Source organism: Eriocheir sinensis, chromosome 3 (genome assembly GCF_024679095.1).
Source record: "Eriocheir sinensis breed Jianghai 21 chromosome 3, ASM2467909v1, whole genome shotgun sequence".
In the NCBI taxonomy this organism is placed as follows: domain Eukaryota; kingdom Metazoa; phylum Arthropoda; class Malacostraca; order Decapoda; family Varunidae; genus Eriocheir; species Eriocheir sinensis.
The window spans coordinates 11,503,344-11,529,527 of record NC_066511.1 but is presented as its reverse complement, the minus strand read 5'-3'; the positions used below and the strand labels follow the sequence as shown (position 1 = coordinate 11,529,527).

Below are 26,184 nucleotides of genomic sequence, written 5' to 3'. Positions count from 1 at the left end.
TGGGAGGGTCCGGCCATAGCACTTATAAATTGTAAAGTGTATGGGACTGAGTGCCGCGAGATTTTGTGTGAATGTGCAAAACTTTGTTGCCGTGGCCCACAAAGGGACAACCACGCCCTCAGAGCTGTTCTTTTCGATGCAAGTCCGATTTTATATTTTTTTGCATCTCGTATGTAATATTTTCAGGGTGTATCGTAAGCTCTCACTTCAAAACCGTGCGAATTAACGAGATGTAAATTATTTCGGTGACGCAGCCACGCACGGCAAAGGTATTGCCGTATAACAAAATCACCCAGCTTTCGTGCTGGAAAAGGAGTGTGACCACACATTTGCTTTTTATAGAGTCGTGATGATTCGGACAGTTGATTTTTTCATGATTTTTATTAAATTTATATCAATTTAAACTTTATAGGTGTTGCAACGGTTATAAAAAGGTTAATTTGGTTGATTTATACTCAGATATTAATATATGCTTGTGAGAAGAGAAGAAAGCCATATAATATCAAATTTTTTGGGGATATTTCTTGTAGTTCTCCTTTAATTTTTTCCTCTATAAATATTGAGAGGATACTTTTGTCCTTATACAAATGTTTTGTAGTAGATATAATCTTGTTTATTAGCCAATCAAACTTAAGTTATATTAATATTATGGCGAGTATTATGAGTGTCCGTACCATCCCACCTCCCTGCCCGAACCATCACCACGGGTGGGGATGGTTCGGACGATCTAGAAACTTGTCTTTCATCACCTGCGTCTGAAAACTGGAAATAGCTACGAGTGTCAAATTAGCAGCCTAAAGAGCCAAATGATGGAGGAACATTTTGAGATCAACAAAATTACACTATACTTCTTAATTAAACTTCTTTTCCTAAAAATATTTTTCTAAAAAGTGGCCGAATCATAACCGCTCTCCCCTATCTCGATCTTGACGATCATCTTGAAAATATCCTCTGCGCACGTTCTGCATGCTCCGGCCAACTACTGCGGATTTTTTGCTCATACTATTTTCCCGCATAAATCTCGCTTTCTCGCCCGTATATTATGTCATTGTGCTCTCTTTGGGGCGGCTTTGAGTTTGCCAAGTACGTGAGTGGAACAGATGAGAATACATGCAGTATATATAGTGAGCCACATGCTAATAAGTCTTGATTAAAAGCTGGAAACGAAGAATGATTATGGTGACAGATACAGAGCAAATGAAACCAGTGAGAGATAACTGCAGAAAAGGAACTATAAAAACAGACAATAACTGCATGATGATAATGATTTATAGTAGTATCGCCAAATAAAAAATGCAACGGTAAGGATGGGCTTGCCATGTACCGTAGGCTACTAGAATGATACAGTGATCGCACAATGTAATAAAAAATTCAAAGGCCAATGAGAAAAATATATATAACACGGTGTTTGACAAAATCCGTATACGATTATCCAAAACGCAGTACGCATGCGCAAGGGCGATAGCATTACCAAGCAGGCGAGAAACCTCTTCCTGTGTTCTCGAGCACCTAGCCCAACGAGATATTGATTATAGATAAAAATTCTCACCTCTTTGCTTAATTTTTGTCTTCAACTTTAAAAAAATCGACGTGTTCCTCATCCCGTGCCCGTTGCCTCGCCGCAAGCATTACCAGATACTCGTATTCAGCACAAAGTATTTCCCGTTTCTGACCTTCAACTATTGAAAAAAGCATCGATAAGTGATGATTTCAACAATAGCTTTAATTGGCTAACGTTATTTGTGAGGATACGACAGTTTTTTGTGTCTGGAACTGATAAATGCAATGTTCTGAGTACGACAATATGGTAACGCCTCGCAAGTTGGCACCAGTGGGAGGGGTGTAGTAATCAATTCGCAGACGCAAAATAACTCGCAGAGAGAGGTTTAACTTGCTTACTTTTTCTATATATCACTCACCGCTATCGTTTACTTGTCCTGTTTCGGCCCCAATACATGAAAAAAACATCAGATAAACAGTTTTAATATAGAGAAGACTTTATAACAAACACACATAGCAAATTTTAGAAATAACTACCCCACGTTGATGTTCAATTAGTTCATGCTTGTTTGGTCTTTTGGTCTGGTGTGTTGTTTTCTTGCCAACAATATCAACCATCACAAAGATTATAAGTAGATAAACTAGAAAAAAACAAGCTATTAATGTTTTAGTGCGATGTATTCCCCATGTGCGCATGCGTAGTTGACAACAAAGCGACTTATTTCTGCAGGGAAGTATTTCTCGTGACAGCAGCTCTCAGCGCGGGGCAAGGGACGCCATCACCACGCAGACATGTCGGACGAAATTGACGGCCCCGACAAGCTTAACGCTGCCCCTGGCGAGGCTGGGAACGCAGACGGGGACAACGATGGAGGCTCAGGGCCGCCCATGGCCATGCGAGGGGGGCGCGGGGGGTTCAGGTGAGGCTGAAATTTGTGTTCTTGGCGGAGGTGTGGAGCCGATAATTCAGCGGCACGGCTGATGCATTGTGTGTGAGGCTCACTTGTCGGCCCCGAGAGTGTGGGTGGCCGTGCAGGCGGCGTGTGTGTATGTGTGTGTGGGCGGGCGGGCGGCGGCCAGTTCCCCCAGCAGCGGGTGAGCGCCATTGTTCTGGCCTCGGTATTTTAGTTCATCGGCGGACCTCCCACAAAGTAACCACCGGCTTCTCTGATTATTATCATTATTACTATTGTAATTATTTCATTATTATTATTATTTATAGTGGCATTGAAAAGTGCAATAGGTAGAGGCGGAGAAGTACGAGTGGTATCACGAAGTATTTTACCCTGACACACTAGAAAATTTCTGGGTGAAATTTGCCTTTTCACGTGGAGATTGTTCGGGTAATATTGAAGAGAGGGTAGCTACCTCTTGCACAGTTTATACTTAAAATATGTACCATATTTTTTGGTCCCTGAATGCAGTTCAGTAACATGACTTTTGGAAAATAGAAGGGGGCAAAGCCCCCCTTCTATTTTCCAAAAGAGACATACCATGCAATTATATGTTTCCACTCAGAGATACGGCCATTTTGATGCCAACTGCACTGCCAAGAAATGGGGAAGCCCCAAAATGTTTCAAATGCTCTGGCAATCATAAATCCAAGGACTGCTCCATGGCTGAGAAGATATGCATAAATTGTGTGTGGTACAAGAAGCCTGAAATCAACCACTCAGCGAATGACCAGTGTTGTGTAGTTCTCCAGACTGAAATTGAGAGAATTCGTAACATAACTGATCATGGCTTTTAATTACGGTAGTGTTTGTACTCAAAGATAAATGGTGTGTGATGAATGTTCAGTGTGTTGGAAATAATCGTTGGATATTTAATTGTGATACTATAACGATAATATCATCCATGAAAACGGAACAAATGGATATTTGTGATATTTGTGAAAGCAATTAAGACACTCACTCACTACGACATTTGAGAATAAGTGCATTGAAGATTATTGTTGAGGCTAATATTGCAATTGTTGATGGCCCTCGAGAGCGCTGCATCAGCATCAACGGTAAACGGTAAGCCCTCCATTAGACGGGTCATGGGAGGTGAAACCCCTCTCATTGAAGGAGTAGAAAGGGCGGAGCCCCCTTGTTAGGTAGGTTACGTTAGGTTGTTTGGCTGAGTTAGTTTAAATTTGGCATGTGGTGTTGGTCTGCGGATATATGCAGCGTGTGACGGTACAAGGCAGCGATGGGGGTGTGTCCACTATGCTGGCCGGTGGTAACGGGTGGGAGCAGGGGAGCGGCAGGTGCACCTCAGGCATTGAAAAGTCACTTACTTAGTGATTTCCGGATATAAATACTATCCACAATAAAAAGCATCATAATTTGTCCAGAAATAAGCAGTCAGTGTCTTGAGATTAGTAGGCTATCATTCATTTCATTGATGCCTGCTCCTAGGAGCTCCCACCAGGGGATGGCCACGGCAGAAGAGCTTCCAACTTTCTCTATCCAGACACTCCCTCCTTGCCTGCTCAAGGTTTCTCAAAGATCTTTCCCCCCTCTCCCTAACGTACTCTTGCACCCTATCCCTCCATTTCACTGGAGGTCGTCCTCTAGCATTCCCTCCCTCTATCTCACTCACATACACCCTTCTGGTCATCTTACTCTCCTCCATTCACTCCATGTGGCCAAACTACTTTAAGGTCTGTCGCTTCACTTCCACCACTCCACACTTCTTCCCTTCACCCCTGTGACACATTCCAAAATGCTCGTACACACTTTCATTACTCATTCCATCCATTCTACTCACACCACAAACACTCCTCAAATAACTCATTTCCACTGCCTGCACTCTAGATCTCTGACTTTCATTCCAGGCCCATGTTTCATTTGCATATGTGAGGGTTGGTACTATTTTTGTATTTCTCAAATCCCCCTTTACTTCCATGCTCACACTTCTGCCATTCATGATTCGTCCCAAAGACCCTACCACCCTTCTTCCTTGCAATGCCCTTTCTCTTTATCTCACCCTCCATACCACCATGCTTACACATAACTGATCCAAGGTACTTAAACTCATTGACCTCCTCCATTTCTTCAGCATTCAAAATTATTTTGCATTCTTTTTCACATTCAATTCCCACTCTATATGGACATACAAAATCTACAACCTCACTTCTACTTCGCTCACAAACCATCACTTTACTTTTGTTGACATTTACTTTCAGCTTTCTCCTATTACATACACTATCAAAAACACTGACCAAATTTTGTAGGTCACTTTCATTTTCAGCAATGAGCACCGTGTCATCAGCAAACAGTATCGAATTCAGTACCCACTTAATTCCCTCATCGAACAGTCTTACTCCAACTTCTCCAACTTTGCCCTTCATTTCTCTAATGACACCATCCATATAAATATTGAATAACCATGGTGACATGATGCACCCTTGTCTTAAGCCCACTTTTATCTCTAAATGTTCACTTGTTTCTTCAGTAATTTTGACACATGCAGATGCATCTTCATAGAAAGACTTTATTGCACTAAGCAGTTTTCCCCCCACACCATAAATCTTTAAAACATCCCACAATGCAATCCAATCGACTGTCATAAGCTTTTTCTAAATCCATGATGGCAGTGTATAGTTTCTTTCCTTTTGCTATTATTTTTTCTACTTCCATCCTGAAGGCAAATATCTGATCCACACATCCCCTTCCTTTCCTGAAGCCTCCTTGCTCTTCACTGATTTTCTCTTCTGTAATTCTTTGCACCCTCTCTATTATGACTTTTCCATATACCTTTCCGGGTATACTCAGGAGACTTATACTTCTATAGCTCCCACATTCCCCTCTCCTGCCCTTCCCCTTGTAAACTGGGACAATGATGGCTTTCGTCCAGTCTGCTGGCATCCTCCCCCGCCTCCCATGCTACTTCACATATCTTGACCATCCATTTCACGACTTCATCTCCACACTTCAACATTTCTGCTGTGATTCCATCAATTCCTGCTGCCTTTCCATTATTTTATCTTTTTATTGCCTGATTTACTTCTTCATATGTTATACTTCTTTCTTTATATACTCCTCCTCTACCTCTACTCAAAACTGCTGCTGTTACAGCTGCTAGACATCCATCCTCAAAATTCATTAAGTTTTTGAAATGTTCTCTCCATCTCTCTTTCACAGCTTCCCCGTCTTTCAACATCTTTCCATTCTCATCCATAACTTCATTTATTTTACTTGAGGAGATATTTTCGGCATTTCTTTCATTTTTTTACTTTCCAATATGATTTACTGTTCCCTATATATTTTTCTCTTAGTCTTTTTCCAGTCTTCATCAAATCTCTTCTTACTTTCTTTTATTGCTTGTTTTAATTTCATTTTGCATTCTCTATATTTCTTTTTCCTTTCCCTTTTTACTTGTTCAGACACATTTCTTTCTTGAGTTTTCTTAAAACGTTCCCTTTTCTCTTTTACTATCCTCCTTATCTCTTCTGTCCACCATGAATTTCCTTTTCTTTTTCCATCTCTCACCACTTTCATCCCTAACACTTTTTTTGTTGTAGTTACCATTATTTATTTAAATGTTCCAAAACCTTTTTCAATATTTGTATTATCTTTTACACTTTCCCATTTTTCACTAAAGGCCTCTGCCATTTCACGGTTATACTCATCTTTTATTTCTTTTTCCTGTAACTTTTCCATCTTCAGTATTTCCTTTTTTACTTCACCTTTCTTTTCAAACACCCACTATTCTTTCATCTTTAACTTTGCCAGCACTGCAAGATGGTCAGATCCATCGAACATTCCTCTTACTACCTCTGCGTCACAAATTTCTTTTCTAAGCCTTTCATCTACTGCCACATAATCAATCAGTCCTTTTTGCTCATTATCTTCTCCCCTCCTCCATGTGTATCGGTGGATATTCTTGTGCTGAAAGAAGGTGTTCGCTAGGAACATTCCCCTTTCAGCACAGACATCCACCAGGCAGTCTCCATTTTCATTCTTCCCAGGTATCCCCCATTTTCCCACCACATCCATCACACATTCATCACCCACTTGAGCATTCATATCTCCCATCATAAGTTTCCTTTCTTTTTCAAAACTCTTCAAACATGCATTCACTTCCTCCCAAAAAGCTTCCCTTTCTCTCAGTTCTTTTTTACTTTTCACATTTACTGGTGCATAAATACACACCCATGCATACTTTTCTAAACCTACTTTTCCTTTTACCCACACAATTCTTGATCCCTTCCAACCATAATCAGTCACACCATTCCACACTCTTTCAGACATCACAATAGCACATCCTTCCTTACTCCTGCCCCCAGGCACACCCTCCCACGTACCCTCTCTACCATCACTCACACCAGTTCCTCGAATATGTGTTTCACTCACTCCCAACACATCCACTCTACCATTTACAAAATTAGTAGGCTACCCTCTTCAATAATTCCCGATTGTTATTTTCAGCAGAAAACAGCCATGAAAGCGATGGAGCGAATTAGGCAATTGTTTCTTATGTGAGTGACTATAGGGTTAGGCAGTAGGTTGTTATCCTTAGTTATAATGGAATACTATCCTTGGGCAAATTGTTATTTACAAAGGTAGGGATATATTTGTTAATTGCATTTTGGTAGCAGGCCACAGGTCTGGTTAGGTTAGGTTAGATTAGATTTAGTTTACACATACATTTCCCATGAAAAGGTGCCTGTGAAGCTACGGTCACACTTGCTATTGTTAACGCTAGCCTGGCTTTTGTTTTCGCTGGCTTGCCAGCGATGCGCTCGGCAGTCTGGTCACACCACATGCAGAGTCTGTTAGCTAGCTAGCTAGCCGATCATATCATAACAACACTAGCCGCTATGGAGGCAGCTCTTCTTGGATTCACTCTGTCCACAGTTACTCTTTCCACTTGTTTTGTAGCCAGTGAGGACTTAAAGAAGAAAAGAACAGTGAAACAAAAGTGGAAAAGACCATGGCTGGCAAGTGTGTTCGCTCTTGCTCTTGCTGTACAGGTGACCCGTTGGAAAGTCACCAAGGTCAAATGAGAACTGAATAATATATTTCCATTAAAGAAAAAAAATACATTTGGAAATTTTCTTGTATTGTCGTCTAGCTCTTTTATTACACATTTAAAGTCCCTCCCCCAAAAAGAAATGGAATATTTTTTTGATTGCATGTATGCTGAATAAATGATAGTTTCTTATTACTTTCCATTCAGCTACCGCTATCGCTAGCAGTACGGCCAGTGAAAACGGTCCGTATCGATAGCTCAAAGCAGCCGGTATCAATTGCTTGTGCAGCGCAAATGGCTGGCTGACCAAACTGTACCGCTGGATCCAGCAATATCAGTAGCTAGTGTGACTGCACCTTGAGAGAAATCCCGTCTTTCAGCGATTCAGTGCACCAATGGCGCCTTTGAAAATGCTACTACAACTACTACTATTACTACTTCTACTACGATTACTACGTGACAACAACCAACAACAACTACTACTACTACTGTCTCGTCTCTCTAAAGCTGAACTCTTCTTTCAAACTTTCTGTAAAAACACCACTCTGGACAATTCTGGGCATATTCCTCCTTCCCATTCCCCCTCTGACTCCTTTATGCCTGTTATTAAGATTCTTAAGAATGATTTTTTTCTATGCCCTCTCTGGAATCAATCCTCAGAAGGCTTATGGGCTTGATGAAGTGCCTCCTATTGTCCTTAAAAACTATTCTTCCATGCTGACACCCTGCCTGGTCACACTCTTTCATCTCTGCCTTTCAACATCTACCTTTCCTTCCTGCTGGAAGTACACCTACATACAGCCTATGCCTAAGAAGAGTGACTGTTCCAATCCCTCAAACTACCGTCTTATAGCTTTACTTTCTTGTCTATCTCAAGCTTTTGAATCAATCCTTAACCAGAAGATTCAAAAGCACCTTTCCATTTCTGACCTATCTGATCACCAGTATGGGTTCTGCAAGAGGCGTTCTACTGGTGATCTTGCCTTCCTAACTGACTCTTGGTCATCCTCTCTTAGCCGTTTTGGTGAAACCTTTGCTATTGCGCTGGACATATCAAAGGCTTTTGATAGGGTCTGGCACAAATCTTTGCTTTCCAAACTACCCTCCTACAGTTTCTATCCTTCTCTATGTACCTTTATCTCCAGTTTCCTTTCTGACCATTCTATTTCTGCTGTGGTAGACGGTCACTGTTCTTCCCCTAAATCTATTAACAGTGGTGTCCCACAGGGTTCTGTCCTATCTCCCACTCTGTTGTTCATTGATGATGATCTTTCCAAAATGAACTGTCCTGTCCATTCTTACGCCAATGACTCCACTCTGCATTACTCAACTTCTTTTAATAGAAGACCCACCCTACAGGAACTTAACAATTCAAGGCTGGAGGCAACAGAACGCTTAGCCTCAGACCTTACTATTATTTCTGATTGGGGCAAGAGGAACCTGGTGCCCTTCAATGCCTCAAAAACACAGTTTCTCCACCTAACCACTTGACACAATCTTCCAAACAACTATCCCCTATTCTTTGACAACACTCAGCTATCCCCTTCTTCAACACTAAACATCCTCAGTCTATCCTTAACTCAAAATCTCACCTGGAAACTTCATATCTCATCTCTTACTAAATCAGCTTCCTCGAGGCTGGGGGTTCTGTACCGTCTCCGCCAGTTCTTCTCCCCGGCACAGTTGCTATTCATTTACAGGGGCCTTGTCCGCCCTCATATGGAGTATGCATCTCGTGTGGGGGGGCTCCACTCACACAGCTCTCCTTGACAGAGTGGAGTCAAAGGCTCTTTGTCTCATCAGCTCTCCTCCTCATACTGATAGTCTTCTACCTCTTAAATTCCGCCACCATGTTGCCTCTCTTTCTATCTTCTATCGATATTTTCATGCTGACTGCTCTTCTGAACTTTCTAACTGCATGCCTCCCCCCCCTTCCGCGGCCCCACTGAACGACTTTCTACTCATGCTCATCCCTATACTGTCCAAACCCCTTATGCAAGAGTCAACCAGCATCTTCACTTTCATCCCTCATGCTGGTAAACTCTGGAACAATCTTCCTTTATCTGTATTTCTTCCTGCCTACGACTTGAACTCTTTCAAGAGGAGGGTATCAGGACAAATCTCCTCCCAAAATTGACCTCTCTTTTTGGCCACTCCTTTGACCTCTATTCAGGAGCAGTAAGTAGCGGGCTTTATTTTTTAAATATTTTTCTTTACGCCCTTGAACTGTCTCCTTAGCTGTAAAAAAAATAAGAAAAAAAAAAAATTCCATAGTTCTATTCTCTTGGGGAGGCAGTGGCTGAATGGTTAGCGTGCTGGTCTCATGTTTCGCTGCGTCCTGACTGATGAGTGTTTGAATCCGCTGTTGCCAGCCAAGAGTAGATGGTGCCACTATAACACTTGCCTGTACCATGACAGGCCTGGTCCGACCACCAGGCCCATTCAAGAAAGCCTACCGGCACTATAGGTGTGGACATTAAAAAAAAAGTTTTGACAATTCATTAGTAGTAGCCTCAAAACAACGGCAAAGTGGTTTAACCCTCACAGCGTCGGCGTCGTACATGTACTACACAGGCTGAGTCACCTTCCCAGCGTCGGCGTCGTACATATACGACGCGACAATTTACGACACACCACACGTGACTCAGATGTTTTTTTTTTTTTTTTGATTTAAACCTTTTTTTTTTTTCATTTCTGACATTTTTAGAGAAAATTTTTTTTTGAAAAGTGCCGACGCTGGGGGGGGTCACGGGTGGGAAATGTTCCGACGCCATGGGGGTTAATCCAGCATGAGCTGTCCCCTGTTCTTTCCAGATAAACGAGGTTCTACTATAATATGCTGCAGAGCAGAGTCTATTAATATTATGGGAGATTTTGTATGGTAGGGCAATGACTGAGACAATGGTTAGGCACAAAGTTAGAGAAAAGGGCAGTGTTGTGGGAGCGCCTGGTGCCAGTACCACGATGGCACGGTGCGGTGAGTGTGTATTGTTTCGTACTGTGCGTGATAGTATTGTGCCGTGGGACTAACTCCTGCCATGCAGGGACAGACCATGAATTTTCATAACTGCAAAAGTTTGCTTGGGTCAAGGGTATCTTCAAACCCATGACAGGCAATAATTATAGTAAATAAAGAGCTCCCTTTGTTGGATAGTCTCATCACATATTCCACCTTAGTATTTCTGTATTAACAGATATATTTTTTCCAGGGGTCGAGGAAGAGGATTTGGGCCAATGGGGCCTATGGGACCAATGGGGCCAATGGGACCAATGGGACCAAGAGGGCCAGGAGGTCCTGGAGGTCCAGGAGGCCCAGGGCCTGGGGGTCCGAGATTTAGGGGTCGAGGTGGGCCAGGGTTTCGCCCTCCCCCTCCAGGGTTCAGAGGCCCACCTCCATTTGGGCCACGAGGGCCAAGATTTGGTCCACGGGGCCCACCACCATTTGATCCCAACTGGGGACCAATGCCACCTCCACCACCAGGCATGGGAGGTCCTATGGGTCCACCAGGCATGGTAAGGCCTTAAATATATTTAATGTTGGGTAGCCAAGTCCTGTCCTCACCAAAAAATTCTTTTAACTTCACACATCCCTCTGGTACACTAACACCATGAGAACAATACATGTTTATTTCATGACTGAAGACATTGCATTAATAAAATCACCTAGGAGTCATTTTCAGTAATAATTATTTTTGCTCAACAATTTACAATGCTTCTGATAACGTAATTTTGAGAAGGGAAAGTCACACTTAGACCAGTTTTTTGGGGTACATTGCTTTTGTAGCTAATGTTTTTCATGGTCTTCAAAGATCATTCCACCCAATAAAAGATTTATGAAACTTTAGTGGGTTGATGTGTGCATATGTATGTGTTCAGGAATTGCTACAAACCACTCTTTGGTCATGTCTTTTTTTATCTCTTTCTTTTGTCACATAAGTGGGATTAACTGGGTTAGACTTCAAGGTCATACAGTGAAATGGGGCACTTTGCATATTCATGCACCACAATATTATTTCAAGCACTGTATAAATTCTCACAGTCCCTCATAGGTCTAAGGTTTGACACTGCTTCAGTCTACCATTTTTTGATCTTCTAATTGTATTCCTGATTTATATGCAGCCATTCAACATCATCATTTCGTTTAACATTCATTTTCACTCTTCCTGAGTTGTTGGACGCATTATGGCTCTCCTCCATTCTACTGTCTTCTGCCCGATGCTCATCCAATCCCATCAATGCCAAGTCTTCCTGTATACACCTTCTCCACATTTTCCTAGGTCTACCAACTGGTCTCCTTCCTTCTACCTCCAATCTCCAAAACTCCTAGCACTGTATCCTCCCCTGCTCTCTTTACATGTCCAAACCATCAGAATCTTTCCCTTCTGAGCACTGTTTCCAGGTCCTCTACTCCACATCTGTTTGCTATATCTGCACTGGACACCCTGTCTTGCCACCTGATCCCTGCCATATACCTCAGCATTCTGCGATCTCTTGCTCTCAATACCCCCATCAATTTTCTAGTTAGAGCCCATGTTTCTGCTCCATACAGCATCACTGATCTAATACATGCTTTGCTCTTTAGAGGGATGCTACGATTCACAAGTAAACTAGCCTCCTCCCTCCACTTTAACCACGCTGCCACCACTCTCGCTCTCACTGTGCTCTCCACTCCCACCTCAGTCCAGAACATCTCCCAAGTAACAGAAATGTTCTACCTCATCCAGCTTTCCTCCATTCACCTCTAGTTCATCCCTCTCAGTTTCTTGTCCTTGCTGTCTCCTTACACAAGCTGGGCATGTAAAATTCTGCACTCCTCTTACATTTCTGAGGGCTGAGCATCTGTGGTGGCACCACTGCCTGCAACATGTGCACAAGACAGAATTTACACCTACTACCTTCCCACAGCATCCACATGGATATTTTCCTGATTTAATCTTTTCTCTCGCTTCTTTTCCAGTCACCATATACTTTGTTTTTTCCATATTAATTTTCAAACCTCTCCTCCATTCCTTCCTTCCATTTATTAAACTTTTCTTTCACTTTGCTGGCTCTGCATTTACTACCAAGTCACTTGCATACAGCAGCTCCCATGGTGCCTCTCCTCTTGCTTCTGCCATTACTGTTATAAACTAAGGGCAGATCCCTGGTTGACCCCCACTCCAATTTTGAACTTATTTGATGTTCCCACCACTGTTTTCATCCTCGATTTTGTACCTTCATATAGTCCCATCACCGATTCAACCACTCTTTCTGGTACTCTGCCTTCTCAATGCCCATCTTATAATTTTCCTTGGTACTCTGTCAAATGCCTTCTCTAGATCTACAAAAACTGATACAATCTCCTCCTTTTCTCCATAAACCTTTCCTGAAGCCCTCTCATAGTATATATTGCTTCAGTTGTTGATCTCCCAGGGCAAAACCCAACTGACATCAATTTTTATTATCCTTCTCAGCCTCTTCTCCAGGGCTTTTTCATATACCTTCCTGCCATGCTCCAGTAACCTTATCCCCCTTTAGTTACCACATTTCAAAGCATCTCCTTTCCCTTTTAAAATGGGAATAGTGTAGCTTCCTTTCCAGTCTTCTGGTATCTCTCCCTTTTTTAATATATTGTTTAATCCCTTCACTACGACCGTGCCAAAACAGTGTCTGCGCCACATCTGAGATTGCCATGCGCGCCAAATTTCAAATGTCGCTATTGAATATAACAAGTTTTCAGCCATAAACTCAACATAATCATCATGTATTCTATATGAAAACATGCAGAATTAAATGGTGCACATTAAGAAAGATAAATTAATTGATAATTTTGAGATGTAAGTATAAATATAGAGATAAAATAACTCGTATATTAGCAAAAGCGAGCCAGGACGCAGTATGCGCGTCCTCGGATATGGTACGGGGCATGCAAGTACGCAGTATATGCGTCCTCGTGTTGAAGGGGTTAACACTTGTCAATTCCATCACCCCTTCCTTTCCTGCTGCTTTTATTAAATCTACTGTTAGCCTTGTAGGTCCTGCTGCTCTACCATTTTTCATTTCCTTTAGTGCTTCTTTTACTTCCTCTTCCGTAATTTTTTCTTGTGGGCCTTCTACTTTCTCAGTTTCATTTGTTGTATATTCATTTTCCTCATTTAGCAGTTCACTGAATTATTTACTTCATCTTTCCAATATTGTTTCTTTTTCCACCATGATGTTCCCTCCTTCATCTTTTACAAACTTTGCCCCAACATCTGCTCTCTCTCTCTTTTCATTTGTTTTGCAATTTAAACATCTCATTTTTAAAATTTCTCCCTTCTCTCTCCCTCACCCTCTCTTCTGTTGCTTTCTTCTTTGCCTTCGCTACTTTTTTTTTTTTTTTTTTTCATCCTTGACGCCTGCTCCTAGGATCTCCCACCAGGGGATGGCCACGGCAGAAGAGTTTTCATCTCTCTCTATCCAGACACTCCCTCCTTGCCTGCTCAAAGTTTCTCAAGGATCTTTCACCCCTTCCTGACATACTCCTGCACCCTATCTCTCCATTTCACTGGAGGTCATCTGACTCTCCTCCTTTCGCTCCATGTGGCCAAACCACTTTAGTCTGTTGCTTCACTTCTTCCGCCACTCCACACTTCTTCCCTTCACCCATGTGACACATTCCAAAATGCTCCTACACACTTTCATTACTCATTCCATCCATTCTACTCACACCACATGCCCTCATCAAATAACTCATTTCCACTGTCTGCACTCTAGACCTCTAACTTTCATTCCAAGCCCATGTTTCGCTTGCATATGTGAGCGTTGGTACTATTACTGTATTTCTCAAATCCCTCTTTACCTCCATGCTCACACTTCTGCCATTCATGATATGTCCTAAAGACCCTACCACCTTTCTTCTTTGCAATGCCCTTTCTCTTGTCTCTCCTTCTGTACCACCATGCTTACACATTACTGATCCAAGGTACTTAGGACCGTACCAAGAATCATGAAGGTTTAGCGACGAAGATCGAAGGGAATGACGATGTGTACCTATAGTCAATAGCATTTTTGGAACGAAGGGAAAGCAAGGTCTCCCCCGCATCTTCCCTTTTACCTTCGAGGCAAATTACGTTTATTTTCCAAATTTGGTGTGGCTAATAGTTGTGGTTGAGTTAATACAACCCGAGAAAATATTTTCCCTAATTGGAAAGCTGTATATTATAGTTGCAGCGAATATGTTTGTCTTGTTTACAACAACAGCACGCGCCTTCAAAGCACAGAGGAACCAGCCACACGGGAACCGTCCGTAGCTCACATTTTTGAACGATCTATGGCTTTTCAAATTCTTTCTCATTTCAGTTAAGACACCTGGTTCTGCAAGCGCAAATAAAGGGTATCGTAATGATTTGCTGCATGTAAATAGCAATTAATAATGGGAAAAAAACCATGAAATTGTAAATAATAACTGGTGAATGCGATGCTAGGCTATTTCAAATATTCAGCTACCCATGTTATTTATACATGCAACATAAAAATTCCTTATGTATAGACACTTGCTGTGTCATATGTCACTATATACCTGAATGAGATGAAATGTGAGTATTTGAAAGGCTATAGATCGTTCAAGTATGATCAGACTATACTGTTTGATATACAAGTTGTTTCTTCATGTCCTTGTTTGGTTTATTATCAATGAAAATCTTCTGTTTGCAGTTCATATATGATGGTTTGAGGATTTTTTTGTATACACAAACATTCAAATGGATCACTGAAAATAAAGTTGATCTTCACGCAATCACAAATTCACAATGCGCAGGTGCCACATCTATGTTCACAAGTGGACAGGCAGAATGAAACGGACTTTATTATGGCTGTAATAACAACATGGAGGTATTATACCTCCATGAATAGCACTGTGTGTGTGTATGTATGTGCGTGCATCATATCTGGTTGGTGAAAAGTAGACTGCAGTGTGTTTATGTGCATTATATCATAGTTTACCTTCCCGAGCGACTTGTGGTAAGGATTCAAGGCACGGTCTGAGGCCGTGCCTACATTGTTGAAGGGAAGATACGTGGCTCAACCTTCATGACTCTTGGTACGGGCCTTAAACTCATTAACCTCCTCCATTGCGTCACCATTCAAAATTATTTTGCATTCTTTTTCACATTCAATTCTCACTATATGGGCATACAAAATCCACAGCCTCACTTCTACTCCACTCACAAACCATCAGTTTACTTTTGTTGACATTTACTTTCAGCTTTCTCCTTTTACATACACTATCAAAAACACTGACCACATTTTGTAAGTCACTTTCATTTTCTGCAATGAGCACTGTGTCATCAGCAAACAAGATTGAATTCAGCACCCACTTCCTTCCCTCAGTGTACATTTTTACTCCAACTTCCCCAACTTTGCCCTTCATTTCTCTCATAACACCATCCATATAAATATTAACAACCATGGTGACATGACACACCCTTGCCTCAAGCCCACTTTTATCTCAAAATGTTCACTTGTTTCTCCACAAATTTTGACACATGCTGATTCATTCTCATAGAAAGACTTTATTGCATTAAGCAGTTTTCCTCCTACACCATATATCTTTAAAATGTTCCATGATGCCAACCAATCGACTCTGTCATAAGCTTTTCCTAAATCCATAAGGCAGCGTGTAATTTCTTCCTTTTGCTACTATTTTTTCTTCTACCATCCTGAAGGAAAATATCTGATCCACACATCTCATTCCTTTCCTGAAGCCTCCTTGTTCTTCACTGATTTTCTCTTTTGTAATTCTTTGCACCCTCTCTATTATGACTTTTCCATATACCTTTACGGGTATACTCAGCAGACTTATACCTCTATAGCTCCCACACTCCCCTCTCCCAATGATGGCTTTTGTCCAGTCTGCTGCCCCCCCCCCATGCCACTTCACATATCTTGACCATCCATTTAGTAACTACATCTCCTCCACACTTCAACTTTTCTGCTGTAATTCCATCAGTTCCTGCTGCCTTTCCATTTTTAAATCTTTTATTGCTTGATTTATTTCTTCTTATGTTATACTTTCTTCTTTATATACTACTCCTGTACCTCCACTCAAAATTACTGCTATTACAACCGCTGGACCTCCCTCTTCAAAATTCATTAAGTTTTTGAAATATTCTCTCCATCTCTCTTTCTTGCCTTTTTCTTCTTTTCTTTAAACAGCTCTCTATCTTCTTCCTCCTTTGTCTTCTGCCATTTCTTGTATGCCCCCTCCTTTTCCTTGATGGCCTGCTGCACTATTCCATTCCACTCAGCCATTCAACATGTCCTCCTGTTTCCTTACTTACCTTTTACTCTGATCAAACTTATTTGTACTTTCATCTCTAGTTTCCTTTCTGGCCAATCTGTCTCAGTTGTGGTAGGTCACTGTTCTTCCCCTAAACCTGTCAACAGTGGTGTCCTGCAGGGCTCTGTCCCATCTCCCACTCTCTTTCTGATGTTCATTGATGATCTTCATTCAAAAACAAACTGTCCTCTCCTTTCTTATGCTGATGACTACTCTGCATTACTAAACATCTCTTGGTAGAAGACCCTCCCAACAGGAACTAAAGACTTCAGGCTGGAGGCCACAGAATGCTTAACCTCAGACCTTATTATCATTTCCGATTGGGGCAAGAAGAACTTGGTGTCCTTCAATGCCTCAAAAACTCAGTTTCTCCACCTATCAACTCGACACAATCTTTCAAACGCCTATCCCCTATTTTTCGACAACACTCAGCTGTTACCTTCTTCTACACTAAACATCCTTGGCCTATCCTTAATTAAAAATCTCAACTGAAAGCTTCATATCTTTCTCTAAATCAGCTTCCTCGAGGTTAGGCGTTCTGTATCGTCTCCACCAGTTCTTTTCCCCCTCCCAGATGGTATCCATATACAGGTGCCTTGTCTGCCTTTGTATGGAGTATTCATCACGTGTGGGGAGGCTCCATACACACAGCTCTCTTGGACAGAATATAGTCTAAAACTCTTTGTCCGGCAACTCCTCTCCTCCGCCATGTTTTCTCTATCTTCTATCGATATTTTCATGCTGGCTGCTCTTCTGAACTTGCTAACTGCATGCCTCCCCTCTCCCATGGCCCCACTGCACTCAACGTCTACACTAGCTCATCCCTATACTCTCCAAATTCCTTATGCAAAAGTTAACCTGCATCTTTATTCTTTCATCCCTTTCACTGGAACAATCTTCCTTTCTCTGTTTTTCCTCCTGCCTATGATTTGAGCTCTTTCAAGAGGAGAATAGTGAGACACCGCTCCTCCTCTTCTGATATCTCTCTCTCTCTCTCTCTCTCTCTCTCTCTCTCTCTCTCTCTCTCTCTCTCTCTCTCTCTCTCTCTCTCTCTCTCTCTCTCTCTCTTTTCAGTGGTCCAGTGTAACACGATTGACTCCTTTAAAAACAAGCTCGACCGACACTTCATTGAACTTAATATTAACTAGAGTAGTAATGCAACGTTTTGGAGCCATCTGGTTAATGTAGAATCACTTAGGTTTAAGGACAGACCACCTCGTCTGGACCATGGGGTCTGTGTGGTCTGATTTTCTTTGTAAATCTTTGTAAATCTCTCTCTCTCTCTCTCTCTCTCTCTCTCTCTCTCTCTCTCTCTCTCTCTCTCTCTCTCTCTCTCTCTCTCTCTCTCTCTCTCTCTCTCTCTCTCTCTATATATATATATATATATATATATATATAATATATTTATTATATATGGGCAGTGATTAGCAGGCATTTTTCCTCATTATTTTTTTCCCCTTGAGCTGCTTCCTAAAAAAAAAAAAAAAAAAAAAAAAAGCTTAAGGTTAGGCATGGGCAGAGGAAGGGTGTACAATATTTGTCTCCCCATGAGTGCTGGCAGCAGTGAGTGGGCATGGATGATTTGGATATAGGGTAGTGTGGGTGATGGGTAATGTTAATGGTGTAAAGTATGTGTTTGCTTCAGTAAATGATAAGGGGAAGAATGGGAAGCTTATAGTAATATACCTTGTACCTGTCTAGTATATATATATATATATATATATATATATATATATATATATATATATATATATATATATATATATATATATATATATATATATATATATATATATATATATATATATATATATATATATATATATATATATATATATATATATATATATATATATATATATATATATATATATATATATATATATATATATATATATATATATATATATATATATATATATATATATATATATATATATATATATATATATATATATATATATATATATATATATACATAGAGAGTGGCTGAGAAGTGGCTAAGTATGACCAGATATGAGACTAGCAAAACAGCATGATAACCATGCAGCTGCTAGTATTTTTTTTCACATCGTTGTGGTGGCTGGCATCCACCTAGGGAAGAATTGAATGGCCATCCAAACTTTTTTTTCACCAAATTCATCCTACATTACATTATTAACTATCTTTACCATCTCACACACTGAGAGAGAGAGAGAGAGAGAGAGAGAGAGAGAGAGAGAGAGAGAGAGTATAAAGTTAACTGACCAGTTTTTAGACCTGGTTCATGTATGGTGGATTGTCACGTCATCATGGCCTACAATTTACTTAAACTTGGGTTTGTGGGTTGTGGACGCTAGTGGCAATACCAAACCGGTGACACAACCCATGTTTGGACACGGGTGGCTGTACCAAAGCAGACAGGTTAATACATCGCAGGAAAATAACACTTATCCTACCCCTTAGTACCTGTGCAGTTTCCCTTCCACCTCAGACAATCTTGCAGCCTCTTTGGGATGGAATCTGCCAACTTCTGCAGGAGTTCTGGCTCAGAACACATCCAGATGGCCCGGATGTCTGCCACCAGCTTAGGGAGGGAGATGTCCTGGTCCAGGAGATGCTTCTTGATGATGGACCAAAGGTTCTCATTAGGGTTAAAATCAGGACTGTTACCTGGCTAGTCACTGACAAACCCAACTTCACAGTCTTTTAAACACTGCACAACACTTTTGCTGTGTAACAAAGCGCGTCACCTTGCATAAACACTGCAGCATTCGTTTTATAAAAGCACTGAGTCAAGTAATCACACAATAACTCTAGATGATTGTTTTGATTATATTTTCATCCTCGGGAAGAATAACTAACCCCCTGCACCTATATAGTCTGTGAAGTACCTCTACACCATCAGTGAAGGAAGGTACTGAGGGAGATGGGGATAAGAGTGAGGTATGGGATACACATGTTCACTAACGCTTCTACAGTTACACAGAATGTATCTCATCAGATCACAGTACATGTCTCCAACTATTCTGATTTCATACAAGATTTTTCAATTAATTGATTTATTTCTATGCCAAAAAGCAACTCATTTTCTTCCGCACGTCTGTCAGGAGTGTCTTTTTCCTGGCGTTAAAACTCAGTTAAGTCAATATTGTCATAGATGGCCTGCTGAATGCATCTTATAGACACCGAACCCAGCAACTTTTTTTCTTTTAACCTATGAGCTGTAAGGTGAGAACACTGAGCCCAGTAACTTAGCTTTTTATCTCTCAATCTGTGAGCTGTAAGGTGAGGATTAATCCTAACCTGCCTTGTAATAACTAAGAATGTATGGTGACAAATCTTGGTCGACCAGTCCTGGGTAATTGTGTTGGTAGTCTAGGCGTGCCAGGTTCCCTGTCCTGTTTCACTAATTCCACCATACACAGGTTCATACCGGTCTGAGATGCAATATAGTTTGAACTATGGCCTGCTCTAAACAAAGCTATCACAACAGACACATCTCACTTTGTTTCTTTCCTAGTCATCACAGAGAAGGGCTACCGACAGTATCATAAGAGTGGCAAAAATGGAGCAATCTGCAGACAAAATGAGTCTCCTCATAATAGCCAGCAGCAGACTGCTGGTTTCTCCATTTCTGGGGGGTTGGCAGTTACGTCTTGTCCAGACCTACAAGATTTTCAGCGTATGCTTTTACCCCATACTTTAGAGTTTTCTTTTTACACTTAGCATTTTTGTTAGTCCCATTGTGACATGATTTTCTGCGTCTATTATTATATATATATATATATATATATATGTATATATATATATATATATATATATATATATATATATATATATATATATATATATATATATATATATATATATATATATATATATATATATATATATATATATATATATATATATATATATATATATATATATATATATATATATATATATATATATATATATATATATATATATATATATATATATATATATATATATATATATATATATATATATATATATATATATAGGTATTAAAATCCATGTAAAGCGCTTATTGGTTCGAGAAAATAATAACTTTTTCGACTGTACTTTTGTTGTCACAATATTTTCGACTTTACTCCTTGTTATCTCAAAATTTGGTAATAAGCAAATGGAAGTAAGAACAGGTCAGTTCTGAGAACACCCTTGTGATCCACGTGCTGTCGTCTGCTAAAGTAAGGGCGGTCGCGGTCACCCGTGGGACAGTTGGACAAACCTATATTTTTCTGGTAGTTTTCTGTGTTATGAATTAATCTGCTAACTCTTTCTGTTAAAAATCACGAAATCACTAATATAATGATTGACTTTTCAATGCCCATTGAACGTCAACTGCCGCCCATAAAATAGCTGACAGATTCAACTTGCTTTCTGTTTCCATATTTCCCTCACCGCTCACAAAGATCGACAGACTAGAACAAAACCAATTAACACTTTAATGCTGGTATTCCCACAGCGCATGAGTGGTGGACATCAGAATGACTAATTTCAGCGGGAGATATTTCTCGTGACACCGCCAGTGTAGTGGACCTTCTTCTTCTTTTGACCTGTAACACTTTGTATCGCTCAGGTCCTCCTTATCCACACTTTTATACTTCACAACATGCATTTTGTTTGTTTTGATCGTTACCAATGGCGGCGATCGCCGCTATGGTATTTTCAGATGGGGTAGTGGCGGCGGAGTTAGCCGCCACTACCCCATCGGCCAGTTTCACGTGAAATACTAAGCGGCGATCGCCGCCATTGGTAACGATCAAAACAAAGTGACTGCTTGTACACTTCACCCTTAACTTGGGTGTTTTTCTGTCCTTTTCTTTCCCTGAATTTGCTTTTCTATGTCCTTTTGCTATTTTTTCACTATTACTTTTCACCGTCTCTGCCATGCATTACAGGTCAAAATAATAATAATAATAATAATAATAATAATAAGAAGAAAAGGAAAACAACACCGAGAGTTCTACAATTTTCATAGACTTGAGAAAAAGTTTTTTTGACAGTGGTTCCACAGCACCGGGTGTTCTCTTATCTTGTTAATCAAGAAGTAAGCAAAGCAGCTCTGCCAGTCCACTTTACGAGTCTCTTGTTGGGCCATCTTCCACTGCTCCTCACTTCTCAGAACCTGACGTTTGTTTGTTTACATGCAGCCGTTCGGTACCCACGTATCCACGCTCGTACTCACAACCGTTTTCCATTCATAAGGACAACCAATATCTCGCTCCCGGTTGGGCATACGGGCAACCGCGGTTGCCCATGGCCCCAATGGTTGGACACCGCCTTTTAAGGCAGCACGCATGACGCCGACGGTAGGTAGACGACCGAACATGTCAAAGCAACGCGAAACTCGTGGCGGTAATAAAGTCGTGGTGGTAAGAATTCAGGACTAAGCGCTAAACTCGAGGATCGCTAAACTCGGATAGCGAAAATACTGTATATATATATATATATATATATATATATATATATATATATATATATATATATATATATATATATATATATATATATATATATATATATATATAGTGCAGCGTCATGTCACGCCAGAGGAGGCGACGCGCTTCCGTAAACATTATCCCCTATTTTCAAGAGTAAAAAAAAGTCCTTGAATTGGATTTTCAAAGCGTTTCCATGACTGTTGAAGGTTTGTAGAAAAGATATATGAAGAGATAGTGATGTTTCATAAAGTAGATTATGAGATACTGGCACGGACCTAATACGAATCTTTACCCCATCCTTTTACTAAGCCTCTTTGTTGCTATGGTAACAACGTCTCACTCCCAGCAAAATGGCGTATGCTGATCTTCCTGGCAACGTTTAACATGCATTACTATCTGTCCTGGCTGATGAACTCCTTACAGCAGAAGATGAAAAGGAAGCTGCAGTGGATATGGTGGCACAGAGAGGTGAAATGCAATGGAAACACATATGTGTTTCTTTGGGCCGCCATATTTTTTGATGACATCATCACAGCACGAAGGCGCTCCACCTCTCAAAGCCGGGAGCCAGCAGACATGTCGAGTTGGCAACTCGTGCTGCCGCGTCACGCATCTGAGATCACTCGGGATGTTCTGAGAGTCCCGATTCTCTCTCAAACACAGCCCAGGAGTGTTGTTAAGGGGGGGCACTAATTTTATACGGATTTTTGAATAGTACGGGGATCCTGGGTCCCTAACCCCCATACTATTTGAGGGACGACTGTACATATATATATATATATATATATATATATATATATATATATATATATATATATATATATATATATATATATATATATATATTATATATACAGTTGTCCCTCAAATAGTACGGTTTCCAATAGTACGGTTTCGGTTTTATACGGATTGTCATTGAAGATTTTTTTTAGGATTTTTAAATTTTCCGCTCGTTGCGCCAAGTAGCCATGGCGTGAGTGGCAACACTGTTCTACCAGACTGCCATCCATGCGCATCTCCTTAGTCCATGTGTGTCCATAACATCCAGGAACACTGTTCTCCCAGATTGAAACCTATGCGCTTTCCCTCAGTCCGTGTGTGTGCACAGCCTCAGCTACGCTTCTCCATTACCACATAACATGAACATGGGACATAAGAGACGAGCGAAAACACCTGCTTAAGCACCCCTAAGCGTTCAAGAAAGGTATTCACCTTGCAGAATAATTCAGATTTAGAAGTTACATTTTGGTATGAGTTACGTTGCGGAAGGGAGAGCATACCACATGAATCCGGGTCCCGCCTGGCTCAGCTTCTACTCGCTGGCCAAAGTTACCAGTTCTGCATTTTCTGCTTTTGTGTTACCACGCTTGGCAACAGAGCCATCCTGGCAGCGCTCCCTGATTGATTAATAGTTTATTGTTGCAAGGGTCAGCGAGCGAGCCTTTTCATTCACTCACACTCTCTCTTACTCACTTCCACAGTTTCTATTGCTCTCTAAATCATACTTGAAATAAGATACGAAATGGTAATTATGGAGATTGACTCCGTGCCTTCAAAATACGACATTACGCCTCCATATTATATAGTTAAGGGGCGCATTTATAAACTACTCCAACCAATCTTTAAATAACCTGACCCCTAATGACGGGGCTTTGCACCCCCTCGACACTGCACTGTGACTGCAGCAGGAAATGCATAACTAACAATTTGGGCCCGTGGGTAACAGCTGAGCCAGGCGGGCCCAGGAGTATTTCTAGGGGAGGGCACTAATTTTATACGGATTTTTGAATAGTATGGGGGTCCTGGGGCCCTAACCCCCGTACTATTTGAGGGACGACTGTGTGTGTGTGTATATATATATATATATATATATATATATATATATATATATATATATATATATATATATATATATATATATATATAAATATAAATATATATAAATTCCTGTTGCATGATTGATTCAGTAGGTGCCAGATCATTATACTACCTCAATGTTCTGCTGCAGCTATTGGTGGCTACTTTGGAGAAAACATAGATGGGTGGAGGGGGGTCTGGCAGAGTGACTCAAAACAATGTATTTTGCATGTTGTGACTTAGGAAAAAAGGCTTACTTTCATTTTGTGCATAAATTTTTTGTTATTTACTTTGTGGAATATTAAGTGGATGTTCAGGTTTTACAGAAAAATAAAATTATTCATGTTTTGTTTTATAGATAAAGGAATGACTTCCTGGCTCCACCCACTTTTCTCATACCTTCAGTATTATTTTGATATCTAGTAAAGTGTCTTACTTAACCCTCATACTCTGTTAGCCATGACTGTGGCTTGTGTGTCAGACTCCGTCATGCCACTATCGTGGCGCTTTTCAAATTTCGCTCTCCTTTTATGATGAAGAAATTTTTTGGGGTTTGAGGCTATGCATTGCTCATCAGGCCTTATGATTAGCCCATTGTTTCCATGCTCATGGATGCTTATCCAATCAAATCCCAGCTTATATAATGATATACAGTAAACCCTCAGTTATCCGGGTGCACCGTATCCGACCTCGCCTGTATCCGGGAGTTTTAAAAAATATTTGATTTTTTCCCAAAAATGAGAAAAAAAAATTGTCGCATGCCGCCAAAAGTCATTCAAATTGCCCGCGCGATGCCTCTAACCTCTGCCCGGGCGGCATACCGCACCCGTAAGGCGCGCCCCAGCTTGCACATAGCAATGATATTGACGTCCTGGTGTGAAGGTTCGCAGGAAAGCTGTGTGCTTCGCAGTACAACTGGCACATAAATGTTCTTGCTGAGCGCTGCAGACCATACCGAAGTGATGAGAGTCAAGGCAGTGCAGGTTTAAATGGCGGGAGTGTCAAAGGACTGTTTAACACTTTAAATGAAACACACAGTGCAAACCCTAGCTTAAGCCTTGATGACTGCCTAAATCCAGATTGGGCTAGGTGAGTAGGGCTCTGTCCCCATGGAGAAGGCATGCGGGTCCGCTAGCACTCCTGTGGGAGTGAGGGCGGAATAAGAAATGCGGATAAGTACCGCCCTCGCTCCGACATGTAAAAGAAGGATTTTACCATGTTTACGGTAAAGTGAGTAAAGGGGCCCGCAGGGGTTTGGAAGTCCCGTGGGCCAGCCCGATCTGGAGGTGCAGGCTGGCCGTAAATCGTGGTTACTTCTTGTGGCTGGCCTCCCCGTGGTCCCGCTGGATGCATTGTGCAGGGGCTACCCGCACTTGATGCCTGTTGCTGGCCCTGACTGCTTGGGTATTGCTCTGGTATGCCTTCTGGTTGACCTGGGTGGTAAAGCCCACGGTGCTCATAGCCACTAGGTTGCTGACGCAGCTACGCAGCGATAAAGCCGTGGGCATGCACCTAAAAATAGCACAGAGCGTTGGACTTCCGGTTTTGTAAAACTGGACCCGTAAAAAGTTTCTTGTGGCAGTGTTGGGTCTGTTTGAAAGCCTACGTCGCAAACATGATGGTGCAGACTTGGGCGGTTAAGCTGCCACAAATACCTGGTTTTCTGGGTTGGGTCCAGGCCCCGCTGCTGTGATTGGCCAGGCAGGGGAACATTAGCTGCTGCCTGTGAACACGGGACTAGGCACCCCAACAATGGGTTAGCGGCTGAGGCTGTCGCGCCTAATTGCTGAATCCCAAATAACACTTCCCCCCAAGGTGCAGCAGGACTGTGATAAGCCAGGGAGAGATTGCTGTGAGTGCTAACCGTGACAACGCTGCTCGAACCCTTTTCTCAGCGCCCGGAGCATGTCAATTGCGCGCATTTCACTCCTTGGTGCAGACTGACTGCTTCAAAGCCATGGGGCATACCATATTATGAGTATGCAGTACTCTGTCGTTACCTTTATGGCAGGCCATGATCAAAAGCTGGGTTTTCAGGTCTGTAGACTTAACCTACACCATATCCCTTTTTTTCCCATATCCGGGTGCCCCCGTGGCTCTATTAACCCGGATACC

At 41.3% G+C, this 26,184-nt stretch overlaps 1 protein-coding gene across 4 annotated transcripts in view; it reads left to right on the top strand.

Moving 5' to 3' along the window:
* The first annotated feature begins 2,251 nt into the window (after positions 1-2,251).
* The window catches only part of LOC127005066 (transcription elongation regulator 1-like), a 68,231-nt gene continuing 44,298 nt past the window's right edge, over positions 2,252-26,184 (top strand). For all 4 annotated transcript variants that reach the window (XM_050873572.1, XM_050873557.1, XM_050873566.1 and 1 more), the window contains exons 1-2: positions 2,252-2,420; positions 10,671-10,974. In XM_050873572.1, the coding sequence (XP_050729529.1) occupies positions 2,293-2,420; positions 10,671-10,974 (432 nt within the window). In that variant the 5' untranslated portion in view covers positions 2,252-2,292. The remainder of the gene's footprint in view (positions 2,421-10,670; positions 10,975-26,184) is intronic.